Source organism: Doryrhamphus excisus, linkage group LG10 (assembly GCF_037039965.1).
Source record: "Doryrhamphus excisus strain RoL-2023G ecotype Guam linkage group LG10, RoL_Dexc_Guam_v1.1, whole genome shotgun sequence".
NCBI lineage: Eukaryota > Metazoa > Chordata > Actinopteri > Syngnathiformes > Syngnathidae > Doryrhamphus > Doryrhamphus excisus.
In genome coordinates, this window is record NC_136366.1 from 15,370,001 (window position 1) to 15,389,174 (window position 19,174).

At 37.4% G+C, this 19,174-nt stretch overlaps 1 protein-coding gene across 6 annotated transcripts in view; it reads left to right on the plus strand.

The window, feature by feature from the left end:
* The window catches only part of tcf4 (transcription factor 4), a 193,028-nt gene that overhangs the window by 88,315 nt on the left and 85,539 nt on the right, over window positions 1–19,174 (plus strand). For all 6 annotated transcript variants that reach the window (XM_078794196.1, XM_078794197.1, XM_078794199.1 and 3 more), the window contains one exon: window positions 12,250–12,308. In XM_078794196.1, the coding sequence (XP_078650322.1) occupies window positions 12,250–12,308 (59 nt within the window). The remainder of the gene's footprint in view (window positions 1–12,249; window positions 12,309–19,174) is intronic.

Here is a 19,174-nt window from a genome sequence, read left to right on the forward strand (position 1 = left end):
TTACTTTACTTTTTGTATACTTTTTTTAACTTGACTACTTCACTGAAAGGAGAAGCTCTCCAATCTCGTAGTACATCTTGTATAATGACAATAATGGCCATTCTATTCCATAAAAATAGAAAATAAGTATGGCACTCATAAAAAAACACTCTTTATATACATTTTGTTAATTTAGCTTGCATTGATCACTGGAAAAAAAATTTGACACATTTTTGTTTTTTTATTGTAATGTCATGCAAAACCATCCCTGCACATTCAAAATAATTTTTTTAACTAAGCAGAAATTAAAGAAAATGTGTATAAAAAGGAATAAAACCATATTTATTATGTCTGCAAAAATAAAGTAGGACAAAAAAAAAGGCAACTTCCAACCTAACACATCCCTTTATCAGAAGAAACACAAATATAACAATTCCAATTGACAAGCTATGTTGATGTTTTGGTCCCGGTCGTGTTAATGACATGAGAACCTCCCGGGTCACAACCGTGCGTCTTTATTTGCCCGCCATCCTCCGCCGTGTCACTCCCGCTGCTCATTGTGCTGCACTTTAATACTTCCATATTGTGCCGCTAATTCCAAATTTCACACCTTTCCTTTTTTCTCTGCCGCTCTCTTTGTCTTCCTGCGTGCTTTCCTTTTCCGTGGTGAGCCCGAAGACAAGAGCGAACGTGGTAAATCCACCTCTAAGAGCCTTTTCAACGTGACATTAGCAGTCGTCATCTGTCTGCTACACAATACCACGAGGACAATTTAGCAACCCTTTTCTTTTTGACTCTCCCGCTAAATATTCTCATCAATAATAGACGGCGAACACAGAAGCAGTCGTTTAGTTCGAGGTAATCCTGAATGTTTTACAGCAGATTTTTATTGTCTGGTGAGCATAATTAGAATATGTTGTTTTTCTTCATTTGTTTTTCGAGGAAACACGGGCTTAGTGCCTCGTGGATGTTAACTCCAGATGCTATTGTGTCGAAGGTTTGGGTTGGAAGTGCTGCCCAAAATCCTCCAGACAAAAGGCGGCGGTTATTGTTGGGGGGAAAAATAGACACCCTGGAAAAATTCAAATCCTTTGAAATTCTCATTGAAAGGAAGACTGGGGGGTAAAGTCGAGATCCAAAACAAGGTGATATCGAAAAAGCACATCAATACAATAGTCTTGGTAACCTCCTGCAGAGTATCAGGTGCCATGTTTTTATTTTTTTTAACTCCTCCCATTTGATCAGAGGGAACCAAAGACAGATTGATAAATTCACGGATGCTACGAACGATGCCAAAATGGAGTCAGACCCCAACCAAAGTAAATGCCATGCCATGGATGGAGAATAGAGAAGGAGAAAAAGGAAGGAGGGATGTAAAGGGTGGAGGGGGAGAGAAGATTTGGGGCTCTAATGCCAGCCTTATGCGTCTTTTAGTCGTTTCCGCCGCCGGGGCTTGGCACCGGCACGCCACTGTCAGCCCGCCAACAAAAATCTGCAGTGCCTGCCGCATTTCAGCGGCCCTGTTTTGTCTAAAAGCAACACACAGCGACACGTTCATTCATCAGTGCGTGCACACACTCCGTACGCTTTGCTTTCACAAAACTATTTTCCAACTGAAGTCAATATGAATGTGATTATCATTGAAATCAAGTTCGTTTTTATTTATACATTATTACTATTATTATTTTTCCATTCACAAAACACAATGCAAATATAAATTGAAATGACAAAAGTTGGGAGTTTTTGTCAAAGGTTTATATACATGGTCATTGTTTTTGTTGTTGGTCCGAATGGGATGGATGGAGGAGGGGTGGATGTGTGTGCTTGGATGGGGGTTAGATAATGAGGGCTTGCGGGAGGGGCGGCTCTTTAGGCCTCTCTCACACAAATAGAGGACAAGTGTCATGGCAGCTCAAACGGTAAAAAAAAAAATGACCTACATTTTTTTTTACCTGAATGAATTCATGCCAGGTTTACTTTATGCAAACTTGGACAAATATTTAGTTCTTTGTTTATGGCTATTTTTATTTATTTCAGTGTATTTTTGCATAATAATAATTGATGGGTAATATGAACAATTGCATGAGTATGTTAATTCATTATTCAGAATTTGATACCCTGCCAATTTGGGGATTTTTGGTGAAAAACATGCTTTAAAACAGAAAAAAATATCTCCAAAAATAGATGTATTTATTTATTTCTTTATGTATTTCACAGAAAAGACATGATAATACCAGGGAAATTTACAGCATACATGTACCAACCCACAGTTAATACACGTTTATTGATCTTTTTTTTTGGGTCAAGTGTTGAGATTTCACACTTTGTGTGGAGGTCCTTGAATGCACCATAGTTGTGTGCTGAGATGTCAATGTGAAACTGATGTATGTAACTTTTTTTGTATTTATTTATTTTAAGAATCTTCTCCATAAAAGAAAGACAACAATGACAAATGGCGGAAATACAAAAGACTGTAAAATTTTATTTTATTTTACATCAGACAAGGACAAACCGGGGCCCCAAAATGACTATAAAATGATTGTATCCTGAACAGAGGCACTGCCAGGAATTCTGGAAAACAATCACATTCGGCGTCCCCCTGAGCAGCTGTGGTCATCGCAGCTATAGAACCTAATTCAACCATTAAACAACACATTTTTTAACTATTTGACTTGACCCATGTTTTGGAGTAATACATTGAAAACAAATTGCATTTACTGCTAAAGTATAAATTAACACACTTTTAAAAAAGGTCCTTGAATGCACCATAGTTGTATGCTCAGATGTCAATGTGAAACTGATGTATGTAACTTTTTTTGTGTCACAATTGAAGAGAGCTGGAGCTGAATCGAATCTAATAATAACAAGTCATTTTCATTGCTAATGTTGATCCAAAATCAGAGGGGCAATTTAACACGAGGAGGTTTTCAAAATGGATATTTTGATGGTGGCTGTGCATATTTTTGCTCCATCAAGCTGGGGTCCCCCCTGGGAGTCCAAGGGTCAGCATGTCTGCTGTTTGTAGGACTTCTGTTGTTTCTAGAATATGTTGCAACAATGTTAATTTTTATGGTTTATTATTTATGACAATAAGGCGACCCAATCAGTTTTGGCGTCGCAGCCCAGACTGCTCCCACGGACGCCACTTCCTTCCTGTTGTCGGTACATCAATCACAACTGCCTTCTTGTGTTTGTCAACCGCCACAATGTACTGCTGATTAGCTATTGCTACCTCATATGTCTGGATATTCAGGCGCTTCAGTTTCAACTACATTTGACTCTTAATATATATATCCATCCGTTTTTAATTTTCTATGCTGCTTGTCCTCACTACGGTCAGGGGTATGCAAAACGTAAAAAAAAAAAATAAGTCATATTGGGACATGTTTGTATATTTATATATGCACCTTTGAGTACAAAGTTGGCCTGTGATTGGCTGGCAACCAGTCCAGGGTGTACCCTGACTCTCGCCTGTGGACAACTCTAGCATATCTGCGACCCTCGTGAGGATAAGCGGTATAGAAAATGAATGAATGAGTACGAAGTTGCTGTGTGATGAATTTAGTGCTGCAAGTAAAGTCTTCTTTGAAAGATGACGCCATGAGTCAAACTGAGTGCACGGATAGCTTGTGATTTGCTCCTCGCTGACTCGCAAACAACACAGCACTTAAACAAATAATAGTAGTACTTTAGTACAATCATAGGAGAGTTACATATTTACATGAAAAAAACAATTAATGGCTGACCAAAATAGTTGTCGATTAATTGGGTAATCGATTATCCATCCATTTTCTATGCCACTTATCCTCATTAGGGTCACAGTGGTATGCTGGAGCCTATCCCAGCTGACTTTGGGGTAATCGATTAACCATTGATTAATTATTGCAGCTGTACTTGTACGACAGCTGCAATTGCTGTTAGTTAATAGTAAGTGCTTTGATACGCTTTTCTAAGAATGTTATTAAAGTTAACGGTCAGTACACCATCGATCATTTTCATGTTTTATTATATAGTTGCTAACTTATTTTTACGCTTGCATGTTACGAATGGCAAAATAGGTGGAACCTGGAACAGACTATTTCGATTTACATTATTTCCTATGGGAAAATTTGCTTTGAGGTTTGACTATTACTATTATTACTGTATATACTAGCTATATACATGCTACGCTGTATATACAGCTAGCTATTTGATTGTGGCTTTTCATGTACGTTGTACCCAACTGCTTCTTAAACTGTTATCCCTGCCTGTACCCGGGATGGTACAGCTTGTTTTGCAAGTACCTCTATGGCGTCTTTCAGAGCAGCCACATCCTCTACCTCTCCGTGCTGCAGGCTGTGCAGGGGCTTGTCCCGCCCTGATGCTTCCTCTTCATTCTGATGGAATTTCAGCCTCGCACATTCACTTAGCAGCTCAAAACTGCTTTCCAGATGTTTTCTTAGATGCCTCATCCTGGATACGCATGCATAAGGCTACATGCTGTACATGGGAATGTATTTATTTATTTTAAGAATCTTTTCCATAAAAGAAATACAACAATGACAAATGGCGGAAATACAAAAGACTGTAAGATTTTATTTTATTTTACATCAGACAAGGACAAACAGGGGCCCCAAAATGACTATAAAATGACTGTATCCTGAACAGAGGCACTGCCAGGAATTCTGGAAAAAAATCACATTCAGCGTCTCCCTGAGCAGCTGTGGTCATCGCAGCTATAGAACCTAATTCAACCATTAAACAAATTTTTTTAACTATTTGACTTGACCCATGTTTTGGAGTAATACATTGAAAACAAATTGCATTTACTGCTAAAGTATAAATTAACACACTTTTAAAAAAGGTCCTTGAATGCACCATAGTTGTGTGCTGAGATGTCAATGTGAAACTGATGTATGTAACTTTTTTTGTGTCACAATTGAAGAGAGCTGGAGCTGAATCGAATCTAATAATAACAAGTCATTTTCATTGCTAATATTGATCCAAAATCAGAGGGGCAATTTAACACGAGGAGGTTTTCGAAATGGATATTTTGATGGTGGCTGTGCATATTTTTGCTCCATCAAGCTGGGGTCCCCCCTGGGAGTCTAAGGGTCAGCATGTCTGCTGTTTGTAGGACTTCTGTTGTTTCTAGAATATGTTGCAACAATGTTAATGTTAATGGTTTATTTTTTATGACAATAAGGCGACCCAACCAGTTTTTGGACAAACCGGGGCCCCAAAATGACTATAAAATGACTGTATCCTGAACAGAGGCACTGCCAGGAATTCTGGAAAAAAATCACATTTGGCGTCCCCCTGAGCAGCTGTGGTCATCGCAGCTACAGAACCTAATTCAACCATTAAACACCACATTTTTTTTAACTATTTGACTTGACCCATGTTTTGGAGTAATACATTGAAAACAAATAGTACAAATTAACACACTTTTTAAAAAAAGTAGCAGCTGTACCATTACATCACAAGAGAATGACAAGTGAAGAGGTGCCATTTTATTCTTTCATGCTGGTGAGTCCTGTTGTGGGCACCATTGCGGGGGGTGCCCTACCCCTCCTAAAATAATGGTAGTTGGGAAACCCTGATAATGAAGCGTTTGGAGGATTACACTTGCATTAGATAATAAAGCATTTTATTTTACAAACTAAAACCGAAACTAAAAACTTTTTTTTTTGCAAGAACTTTTAATGTAATATCAAATAAAGCAAATGATATGAACTTGAAATAATAAAAATGTGAATGCTAAGTGACATGAAAGTGTGTGATGGTGGAAGTGGACAGATGTGAGCTGGATGCTGTGTCTCTTGAGTCGTCCTTGACGCTCGTATACGTTCATCTGTTGTTTGATGTATTCACTCGCTCCAATGCCAAGAAATAAATGCCTGCTGGGATTGTCGGGGATGGGGGTGATGTCTGTTAGACGACGGTTACTCATCGGCCGTCGTCTGTTAAATGAACGTTGATTCCAAAGAAGTGTTAAGCTTTGTGTGAGGGGAGGAAAAAGAAATGTAAAAGATCGTTTCAGGGGTGTGTTTGTGTGTGAGATGTGCGTGAGAATACGTGTCTGTGAATGTGTGTGTCACTACCTTTTAGACTTTGTGGAAACTTCTGGACCGGTGCCCAGCGATGTCATGGAAACGCTTGAATCGCTCAGAATGATTCATGTCTGCGCAGACAAACCATCCCCCTCATAACACACACACACACACATGCACACGCACACAGGAAGAGGGAGTTAAACCCTTCTTCTATCCATCTTCCTTCCCCCTTCCTCTTCTATACTCTCTTTTTTGTTCTTACCATCATCTCGCCATCCTCGTCAAATCGCACTATTAGTCATATTGTTTATTCAAATCAACTCATTATATGCATGTCAAAGGAGATCATGTCTTCTAAACGATTCCTTTCACACCAACAAAGACTTGACGTATCTCTCAAGCTCGGAAAAGAAAGAGTCTAGACATTGATGCTGACACCGTCCTTATGCAATAACTTTATTCAATATCTGATGAGAAATAATAAGTGTCCAATGCAATAAAGCACTTTTAATATTCATTTACCATTAATATGGATAGATAGATGAATTATAATTATTATTTTTGTATATTTTAAATAGTTAGCAAGCATAAATAAGAAGCATAAATTGTGGGTTTTTAAGTTTTACACACTGATGTATTTTATTTTATTTTATTTTATTTTATTTTATTTTATTTTATTTTATTTTATTTTATTTTATTTTATTTTATTTTATTTTATTTTATTTTATTTTATTTTATTTTATTTTTATCCATACCTGTCAGCCCTCCTGTTTTACGTATTTTTCTCTTATGTCGCCCTTTTGTTCAAAAAGTTTATTGTTAATTTTCTGTATTTTAAGTTTGAAGTTAATTCTCTGAAACACTTTCACAAACTCTATCATTCATAATGTCGTATGAAATATATGAATATTTCATTTCCCCAAACCTATAATACATTTACATTGCAACTTCATTTCCAAAACTATGATAATTCTATGACATTTATTTGAGTTCAATGTTGAGGGTCCTTATGCAATAACTTTATTCAATATCTGTTGAGAAATAATAAGTGTCCAATGCAATGAAGCACTTTTAATATTCATTTATCATTAATATGGATGGATAGATGAATTATAATGATTATTTTTGTATATTTTAAATAGTTAGCAAGCATAAATAAGAAGCATAAATTGTGGGTTTTTAAGTTTTACACACTGATGAATTTTATTATTGTTATTCTTATTTTTATTTTATTTTATTTTATTTTATTTTATTTTATTTTATTTTATTTTATTTTATTTTATTTTATTTTATTTATACCTGTCAGCCCTCCTGTTTTACGTATTTTTCTCTAATGTCGCCCTTTTGTTCAAATAGTTTATTGTTAATTTTCTGTATTTTAAGTTTGAAGTTAATTCTCTGAAACACTTTCACAAACTCTATCATTCATAATGTTGTATGTCATATATTTCATTTCACCAAACCCACCAAACCCACAATACATTTACATACAACTTAATTTCCAAAACAATGATAATTCTATGCCATTTATTTGAGTTCAATGTTGAGGACATGGTGCATTAGTAAAGCTCCTTAATGAGAAGGAGTGTGATGTTAGTTCGAGTGTCATGGTGCCTCTCAACTTGCACTGGAACTTATGTGTCTCACGGCATTGTGGATTAGCAAGGATTTGGTCCTCCTCGCTCTCCCGACTTCTCTATGGGCCTTACACGGCCCAGCGGACTGACCTCCCCTCCTCCACCTTTTGTACCTCTGCAGCCAACACACTCTAACAAGCGGCGTTCTGTCTGGGGGTCCTCATCACAGCCAATGAGCTTGTTTGGCTTCGCCGCAGGGTGGAAAAAATGTCACCGAAAAGAGTTATGGTTAGCAAAACTAGGCTTCTAAATTGGACTTTTGATTTTTGTTTGCTGTTATCAGGCCACATAATGGCCATTGGTGTTCTATAGCTGTCTAAAACATACCTACCGGTTATTTATTAGCCATTAGGTCAGTTTAATTTTTTTTTTAAGTCATGACTACAAAATATAATATGATATTTTAGATGTTAACTAATTCAATACAAAATACCTATTTATACATTTTTATAAACCCGCTTGCACACGCAAATAGATGATAGGTCATAAAAAGGTCAATAAGTTGTTATTTTAATGATGTTGTGGGATAAATGTTCAGATATTTGAGCTGGCACAAAAGCAACAAATTTGTGTCAAAGTGAAAGTGGGGCAAGTAGCACGACTGAAGGCAAAGGGGATGCCAAATTTTTCTAGATTTTTTTCTTTTTTTAGTAGGGAACCGATTTTTTCCTGAAACTTACCTATGTTCTACTGATTACTAAAGTTTAATCTTTCTTTTGGTAGGTTCCATGTTTAATATAGCCACAATATTCTTCTCTGTGCCTTGAAAGAGCAGTAAAATTGTCTAAAATTGCCTTTACTGGAGGGAAAAACTGGTTAAAGTATTAATACAAAAAATAACCAATTAGCTAAAAATGTCATCCAATACTTCTCTACAAGAGAGGAGAAATATGATCTCAGGGAAGAAGTACATTTGAAACACTTCTATGCTAGGACTACGTTAAAAAGCCATAGCATTTCAGTATGTGGAATCAAACTATGGAATGGATTGAGTAAGGACCTCAAACAATGCACAACGATGAGCCAATTCAAGAAACAATACAAGCAGTTGATGTTTGCTAAATACAAGGATGAAGAGTCTTGAACCAGTCATGATGTGCTATATATATCACTATATTGACACTTACTATGGTACACATTATGTCATTGGATGCTCATATCACCTCGTACTTTGGTAAGTGACAAAACATTAAAAATAAATAAATAAAATTATATTAGGAAAGCAGGAAGTGAACAAATGTAACAGTTACTGATTGTAAAAGTACCAGATGGAGGGGTAGGATTTAATAAGATTTGCTTCTTCCTACTCCTTTCGGACATGTGGAACTGTGAACTGATTATGTGATGCACAATGAAACAATATCATTATCATTACTAATACTAGTAGTATTAATACAATAAACTAGTCAGAGAAAATATTAACAATGTCTAACATACATCCATCCGTACATATAGAACATACCATGCAGTGAGACAAGGGGTGACAGGACGGGATGATTGGGCAATGAAGGGGGGGGAGAAGGGGGATGAAAAAAAAACAACAGCCAGGCCCAAGTGGATAATGCCATAAATGATTGAGGAGTGACAAACGAAAGAATATGTCTTTTTATTTCTTGCGTCTATGAAAACACTTTCCCAGAACCTCATAGTTCATATTTTTTTTTCCAGGATCTTCAAGGTCAGATCACCCAGTATACAGCATGTTTGTATTTTGTGGTCTGTGTTATGTGTTCTTACAATTATTGATGGATGAGTCTGTCAATGAAAGATGGTGATGTTAATAGAATTGAAGAATCTTGTGTTGTGGCTGAATTATGCTTTAAAGTTTTTATATAATGTATTTATTCTTTTATGGATCTATGTGAGTTTTCCAACAGTGTTTTTTTTTTTCCTCCAAGCGAGGAGGCTTTCAAGTTCAACCAGAAATATTTGTGTATTCGTATTCCTCCAGATGTCATTCTTAACGCCAACCACTGCGATCAAAATGACCTTGTTTGTCCAAAATCAAGTAATGACTTTTAACCTTGATTATAGAAACGTCTTAAAGGTGCCACTACCCTTACTTCATTTATAGATGCACTATTTCTGTTACTTTATCAATATATCATAAATATATGTATGTAACGTGTATATGACAGTGTTTATCTACATAATGAATGTCATAAAGTACTATAGTGAATGTACTTAAATGTTCCTACTTTAATCTGTGGTTTGGAGGTGTGTGTAATTCCATGTAAATGTGTGTGTGTGGTCCTGAATTGGTATTTTAAAATGCATGTGATTCCCCTGCATGGATATATTTCGGAGAGGGAAAAAAAAAACTTACATTTACTACATTTACATTTAGTGTGTGTACGCTGTGCAGTGCACACATTTACATGTGTGTGTCTGTGTGTCAGTGATTGTCAGTATCTTGTATATGTGCGCATGCTGTAGTGTGTTTGTGTGTGGGAGTCATTGTATATGTGCCAAATGGGTCCAGCTGGCATCAGTCGTAGCTGAAGCCGAGGCCCCTGCATCGGCGGCGTACACAACAACACACATGCACGTACGTACACACACTGTCGACCACATTCCCACTTTCTACGCCTGTAATTATCAACCTCTTCTGCATCGACTACCATGTTGGCGTGTATTCAGCCCTGTCTATACACGCCTGATTCAAACCCTTCACCACGTACACGCTTCATTTTCCTCCACACACGCTCACTATAAAGCCCCTTCATTTCATCTCGTATGGCTGCACCAACCACAGAATGTAATTACACACTAGCTGTGGTTTGATATTTAGACTGTCTGAAGATTTAAGGCTTTATCCAAAAAGGTCTGCGTGGTAAAAAAAAAAAAAAAAAAAAAAAAAAACAGGCTTAAAGTGGTCCCACAGCTCGAAGGAGAGGATGAACGTTTGTTCAGAAGCTTGTGCCGGAAATTAGCTTTTTTTGTCTATACACTGCGGTGGTCTCGGCATAGTCCTAATTCATCAGACGCCACTGTTTGCCCAGACACACACACACACACTCAGATTGTGTATTAAAATGTTGCTGGATTACCTGCCAATGATGCTTCACCTCCCTGTAGCGTCTGATCAGTACTTGGCCTGCATTTAAAAAGCTCTCATCGCTGCTTTGAATCAAACACATTTGACCTGCATGGGGAAAGGTGCTTGTCACTTTACTATTTAGCAGATGGAGGTCAAAGCTAGCACACCTACTGCACAAAACGCAATATTCCAAATATGATCTAGTAGTTGCGATAATAGAGAATGTTGGGTTTGTGTGCAGGCAGGATGGAACGGGTGAGAAAAGTGTCAGGCGTGATGTGTGATAGCACAGTTTCAGCTAAAATGAAAGGAAAGGTATACAAAACTGTGGTGAGACCAGCCATGTTGTTTGGTCTAGAGACAGTGCCACTGAGGAAAAGACAGGAAGCAGAACTGGAGGTAGCAGAGATGAGGATGCTGAGGTTTTCACTGGGAGTGACCAGGATAGATAGGAACATCAGGTCAGAGAGGCCAGACTGAAATGGTTGGGACATGTCCAGAGGAGAGATAGTGAATATATTGGTAGAAGGATGCTGCCAGGTAGGAGGCGTAGAGGAAAACCAAAGAGGAGGTTTATGGATGTAGTGAAGGAGGACATGAGGGTAGTTGATGAGAGAGAAACAGATGCAGAAGACAGGACAAGACAAGACAGTGCCACTGAGGAAAAGACAGGAAGCAGAACTGGAGGTAGCAGAAATGAGGATGCTTAGGTTCTCATCGGGAGTGACCAGGATGGATAGGATCAGGAACAAGTACATCAGAGGGACATTACATGTTAGAGGCCTTGGAGATAAAGTCAGAGAGGCCAGACTGAGATGGTTGGGACATGTCCAGAGGAGCGATAGTGAATATATTGGTAGAAGGATGCTGCCAGGTAGGAGGCTTAGAGGAAGACCAAAGAGGAGGTTTATGGATGTAGTGAAGGAGGACATGAGGGTAGTTCATGTGAGAGAGACAGATGCAGAATACAGGACAAGACAAGACAGTGCCACTGAGGAAAAGACAGGAAGCAGAACTGGAGATAACAGAAATGAGGATGCTGAGGTTCTCATCGGGAGTGACCAGGATAGATAGGATCAGGAACGAGTACATCAGAACATCAAGTCAGAGAGGCCAGACTGAGAAGGTTGGGACATGTCCAGAGGAGAGATAGTGAATATATTCTCAATATGTTCTCATCGGGAGTGACCAGGATGGATAGGATCAGGAACGAGTACATCAGAGGGACATTACATGTTAGAGGCCTTGGAGATCAAGTCAGAGAGGCCAGACTGAGATTGTTTCTGATCGTGAATATATTGGCCAATCATAGGCATAATCCACATTATTATTGTGGATTTGTCATTAATGTTGATGACTTTAAGCTCCAGCAAGTCTTTGTGAGCTGTGGCGTTTCTTTTCCTTGTAGTCGTTTTTTTTGTCCAATTTCACTCACCCATGGAGTGTTTTTTATTATAATATAATATTAAATCACCATTATTCAGAGGTGCTGATTTTTTATATATATATATAATGTTCAAAATGTAATTGTATGCTAAATATATGCTTTGTTTTTCAGGTAAAACAGAGAGGAGTTCATACTCATATGGCAGAGAGTCCAACCAACACTGCCACCAGGTTAGTGATCTTGAAAGTGAAAAGAGAAACGTTTGTATTATTTTCCTGTAATAATATATATGACTAGGGGTGTGACGATACACAACATTTACAACATTTAAAAGTAAACCAGATATACTGATTTGTATTCCCCTTTTAATTGCATATTGTTGTATTTTCTCTATTGATATGAAAACTCATTTATACTGCTGGAAGTGGATTTTTGTCATAAAAGCAGCAAATTGAGTCCTGGTCTCATGTAAGGAATACAATCACAGTTGGAGTTGAACCTCGAAGGTGAACAGTCAAAGCGCGGAGTTGGCACAAGTACTCCATTCAAAAGTCAGTGACAAAGACGAATCATAAAAGTTGAAACAGCAGGATCACAAAGAATTAATGGGGCGACACAAGAGGGCTACAACTATCTAAAAAGAATGGCTAACAAGACACAAAGCTCAGCAATTAACACACAATTAGCTCACACGCACACACAAAACACGAGCAGTAAAATATTAAACGTACTGTGTGACAAGGACTATGTTGGTGTAGTGTTAAGCAAAAGGAAGAAATAAAAACATTTTGTCGTGAACTGTAAAAAATTGACAAAACATTTTAGTGTATTGATTAAAAAAACATTTAACAAAAAAAAATAAAAAATTATTTTACCCATCATTCACAACCCTCGTGTGAAACATAAACACAGATTTATTATCCTTTTCTGTGCATTCTGACACAAGAAACTGATTGATTTCTATATTAACCAAGCTACAGCAATATTGTTATGGTAGCAACTAACACGAAGAACTAACACGACGCCTCGCTAATCGCTAGCGTTGGCGTCATTCGGCACAGGCGGAAGAGTGGATACCTAGCTCAAAATTTCGCTACTAAGACTCAAGACTCAACAAGATGTTGGTTTGCCATCAGCATTTTTGACCTGAGAACTCGAGCACACGTCATGTGCTGGAAGACACAGACATTTTTTTTATTTATACTATGTTTTATTATTATTGTATTTTGTCTAGAGCAGGGGTCTCAAACTCAATTTACCTGGGGGCCACTGGAGCTAGGGTCTGGGCGAGGCTGGGCCGCATCAGGTTTTCAAAAAAAACCTGCATAAAAATGCATTTATTAAAAACAGAAAAATGAATAAACTTTGCTTTGGTTCAGATTTTCTACAAGAAAAGCTCTGATAAAACATTCCACTGTTCTCAAATATCTTACTTTTTATTTTTCTACACAAAATAAGATGAAAAATAAATAAATAAATCAAGAATAAAGATATTCAATCAATCAGTAATAAATAAATATAAAAATAATAATAATAATAATAATAATAATAATAATAATAATAATAATAATAATAATAATAATAATAATAATAATAATAAAAACTTAAGAAACCACGTATAGTTGGTGGGTAGACAAATTATTTTTTTCAGATTAAAATGAACAAAGCATTATTAGAGCCCTGTAGACATGACAAAACACGACTATAGTCACATTTATACTCTTTTTATTTACAACATATTGCGCAACTGCAGGGTCTTGAGACACATGCTAACTCGCAAACTAGAGAGCTAGCGACCTCAACGGTAGCCTTCAAGTTATTTCCTTTAAACTTAAATAGCCCAAAACTTACCACTTCCACACGGATAGGGAGGATAACTATTAACAGTTATTTAATCTTTAACATGAACATTAATCAAACGTAATAATTTTTTCTGGGTACATGTTACAATACAGCATCCATATCAAACTTGCGCGGGCCGCACTAACATTAAACTTTCATATCAAGGCAGGGGGGCCTCAAACTGTCCTGCGGGCCACATTTGGCCCGCGGGCCGTGTGTTTGAGACCCCTGGTCTAGAGCGTAGCTAATGGGAATTGCCTCAGTGGGTGTTTTTATTCATGCTTAGTAAGTATAGGTCATTTGTAATTAGTAGGCAAATTTGTATGAAAATAGGCTATGTATAACAAAAACAAAGACCTTTTTTGTAAAAATGTATGCTCAGCAGCTGCCCCCCCCCCCCCCCCATGTCGTCAGAATGGAACGATCTTCATCACATTCCATTTTCATATGATTCGACTACTGAGGTTGGCATTCGAACCAGACTCAAAGCCAAATCAGAACATCGAACAGCTGAATATTCTAAGACACTCCTTAATGCCAATCATCCTTATAGGGAAACATAGGTATACATAAGGTATACACATTTACTGGTGGTACTATTTGCTCATGGTACTATAGTGCTCATGAAACATATGAAGCCATTAGAACATGCATGGCAATTGCACCTCACATCCACAGATGTTGGCGTTTGATGTCATACTCGCTTCCATCATGGAGTTGCCCAATGTGTTTCCCTGAGACCCGTTTTATGACTTGAATCAATGAAAGCTTATCAAAGGTGTGTATGTCCTTGTGAAAGTCAGTGGAATGAAAAGATGTTAGAAAGCATAATGAATATGTATTATATCTCCCTTTTCAGCACAGGTTTCAGCTTTGAATGAAGCTTCATTGATCCCTGAGGGACATTAGATCGTTTTATTTAACTGCTCAGTAACGGAGACATACAGATGTCTCTCGTCACTACACCTTTCATTTTCAATCAAGCGTTTTATAGTTGAAAGTACAATGATATTATAGCCAGTAACGGCGGATTGTACGACATATGCTGCTTGAATTTTAAACATACAAATAAAAAAAGCGTGTTTTTTAATTGATTAAAATAATTAAAAAGGGGGCCAGCACGGTGGTTAGCGTGTCTGTCTTCAGGTCAGGCGGCTTGGCTTGTGGAGATTTCATGTTTTTCATGTGCTTTTGTGAGTTGCGAACAGTCGCAACATTGGTTGTCCTAAATGTCAGTAGATGGCATTTTTTGGAATATTTGCATACACCATCATTTGCATGGAGCTCAAGTAGATTTTTGGAGAAATTATAAATGTTGCAAGAGAGACACATAATCATGACTGGGACCAGATCTCCATGGCTCAGTCGGGACCGATGCATGTCTGCAAAACGTAGTCTTGGATGCTTCCATGCCACTGTCTTCCAAAAAGTCTCTGTTGAAGACTCGAAATCCCTTATAGGAGTGAATGGTTGTATGTCTAAGTGTCATACATTGTGTCTATCATGTATTTTAAAATAAGCATTGTTGCTCTACATCAGGGGTCTCAAACTCAATTTACTTGGGGGTCACTGGAGCTAGGTTCTGGGTGAAGCCGGGCCGCATCAGGTTTTCAAAAAAAAACAAAAAAAAAAAACGCATTTATTAAAAACTGGAAAAAAAAAATCAATAAAAAAACTATCTTCAATGCTTTTGCTTCTGCTATACCCTACACTTTTTCAGGACTTTGGTTCCGGTTTTCCACACCAAAATATCTGATAAAACATTCCACTGTTCTCAAATATCTTAATTTTTATTTTTCTATACACAAAATAAGATTAAAAAAATAAATAAACAAATTAAAAATAAAGACAATAAATCAATCAGTAATAAATAAGTAAAATAAGAATAAAACAGCAAATAAGAAAAACCACATACAGTTGGTAGAGAAATTATTTTTTTCAGATTCAAATGTACAGTATTAACAGTTATTTAACCTTTAACATGAACATTAATGAAAGTTAATAATTTGACCCAATTAGCAAGTTAGCATCATACTCAGTTCCATCTGGGAGCAGCGTGGTAACTTTAACAACATGTTTGATGAGATGCTTTATCTTGACGTGTATTTTCCGTTTTATTCCAAATCATTTCCTGCATTTATTTGTACCCAGCGTCATAAGCCTTTAGCTTCATTGCTAATCCAAAGCAAAACAGGGCGGGGTAACAGGGTAGGGTAACAGTATGGGCGGGGGGCAAAATCATGTTAATTGTGTCCTGTGTGCACACAGCTTTAAGCTGTCATTTCAACATTAAACTTTGGTATCAAGGTGGGGGCCTCAAACGCATTTGGCCCGCGGGCCGTGAGTTTGAGACCCCTGCTCTACATAAAGATGTACTAAGCTACGAGGGGAAACATCTCAAAAGTGTGCTATAGCATCGTGTCCGTGCACTTTTCCTCTTGGAACAGAGCCCGTCTGGGTAAACCGACAGAGAGAGGTCAGTTCGGATGGCCGGCGTCCCAGAAGAACGTTCACGAGAAAGCCAGCCGTTTGCTAAAGACAAGCAGTCCAAGATAAACTTGTTTGGTGCAGATGGTGTATTGCGGCCCTGGCGAGGGATATAAATATAATTGTGTGGTTGTGGTCACATCATAGTGCTGCATGAGTGCTGCCAGCACTAGGGAGCTGCGGTTCAATGAGGGGGAAACATACATTTAACTTTCACCATTCCTCTGCAGCTCTGGAAAATGGTATCTCCAAGAGGATTAAGGCAGTGATGGACAACAGTGGTAGTCAATTTGGGCATGCAAACTGTTGTTAACGAAATGATTGATGAAGGTGGAAATCTGGTGTTCCAGGGTAACTCGTATAAGCTGTTACCGCCATGCCTGGTGTATGGCAGGAATGTTGATCGAGTTTGATCAAGGAAGAAAGGAAAATTTCTATTGTGGAATCTCAAGGTGAGCAAAGCCTCCTGCATTTGGTTCGAGCGTTTCCATTTTGGCCGTGACAAACTCAGGAAGAAACCCACACACAAACCTAGAGAGAACAAGCTTTGTGTCAAAGGTGTCTGTTATGGTATACAGGATTTTTATTGACGGACAGTATTTCTATCTAGAATACAGGTGGTCTACGTGAGGGACAATTTCTCTTCTGATAACTTTGCTGGCCTTCCACAGTGTTTGACATGGCCGTTTCCTGAAGTTCTTTCATGCAATATGGAATACAGTACAGTAATCCCATGTGATTGTGGTTAATTGTACCAGACACAACTGTGATAAATGACTTTCCTCAAAGCAGAATTCTTTATTTATAAATAGAAAATTATGTCGTTTTTTTGTTTTGTTTTTCAAAATACATTTTTTGAACAGTATTAGAGTCCTCGAGAGGTTAAATAACACCCCTATAGTCACCTTGACTTTCCTCGAAGCAGAATTTCTTATTTAGAAATAGAAAATTATGTAGGTTTTTTTTTCAAAATACATTTTTTAACATTGTTAGAGTCCTCGAGAGGTTAAATAACACCCCTATAGTCACCTTGACTTTCCTCGAAGCAGAATTTCTTATTTATAAATAGAAAATTATGTCGTTTTTTTTTTTCAAAATACATTTTTTAACATTGTTAGAGTCCTCGAGAGGTTAAATAACACCCCTATAGTCACCTTGACTTTCCTTGAAGCAGAATTCCTTATTTAGAAATAGAAAATTATGTAGTTTTTTTTGTTTTGTTTTTCAAAATACATTTTTTAACATTATTAGAGTCCTCGAGAGGTTAAATAACACCCCTATAGTCACCTTGACTTTCCTCAAAGCAGAATTCCTTATTTATAAATAGAAAATTATGTCGTTTTTTTTGTTTTGTTTTTCAAAATACATTTCTTAACATTATTAGAGCCCTCGAGGGGTTAAATAACACCCCTATAGTCACCTTTACACTCAATAATATGTTACGCTAGGTGGCACTTGAGAACAGATCATGACATTATAGACATGATAACAGAAAATACGACATATGGCACATAAATATGACATAATATAGCCTCACATATTAGCATTGGTAAAGATCCTTATTAATGGCTATTGTGTAATCAGTGTAACATTACTAACATTACTGACGTTTATATGCTTGGAAATGCTAAATTTAGGCCAATAATGTATTTCATTTGCTTATTTTCTGCGGAATTTCCCCAGAAAATTTCCCCATGGGGATGAATAAAGTATCTGTGTCTTTTAATGTATGTTTAATAAGTGAGAATTTAAACCTAAATTAACTCCTAAGTCACTCAAACTGCACAAAGAACATATGAAGAACATACTATATCATAACTTTTACTCCTTGTAACACTGCATCCAATCCATAAACCCTCTAGCATTCATCAGCTACATTGTTTACGTTTTTTGGGTTGTTTTTTTTTACATGAGAGGCACAAAGAGGTGATGATGCAACTCCACAACAGATGTTTGGTGCAGTTTTAAACTGATAAAAACAGCCACCAGGTGGCAGAAGTGCATTTCATAAGAGCTCAGCATGCAAGAAATCTATGCTGTGCATCAAGCAGGAAGTGAAAAGGCGTCTCGCCGTGTAGGTAGACACATAAGAATGCATTGTTCTCACACTCTCACACATGCTTAACTTTCACTTCATGGAGTGAATGAATGAATACCCTTATACATTCATTCGTAGACGGCTTTCATGACACTCACACTCACATAGCACAATCAGAGTGGTGACTGATAATACTGGAAGAGGCAGACACATAAAAATGCATTGTTCTCACACTCTCACACATGCTTAACTTTCACTTCATGGACTGAATGAATGAATACCCTTATACATTCATTCGTAGACGGCTTTCATGACACGTGCTCTCACATAGCACAATCAGAGTGGTGACTAATAATACTGGAGGAGGCAGACACATAAAAATGCATTGTTCTCACACTCTCACACATGCTTAACTTTCACTTCATGGAGTGAATGAATGAATACCCTTATACATTCATTCGTAGACGGCCTTCATGACACGCACACTCACATAGCACAATCTGAGTGGTGACTGATAATACTGGAAGAGGCAGACACAGAAAAATTCATTTTTTCTCACATTCTCACACATGCTTAACTTTTACTTCATGGAGGTGTCCAACCGTATCTTCATGTCTTCAGTGAAAATTCATAATTTTTTGCATTTTTTTACTTTTTTCGGCATGTAAAACTGTGACTGCAAAACTATAAAAATGCATTTTGTGGTAACATTTTTGGCTTTCGGGAACA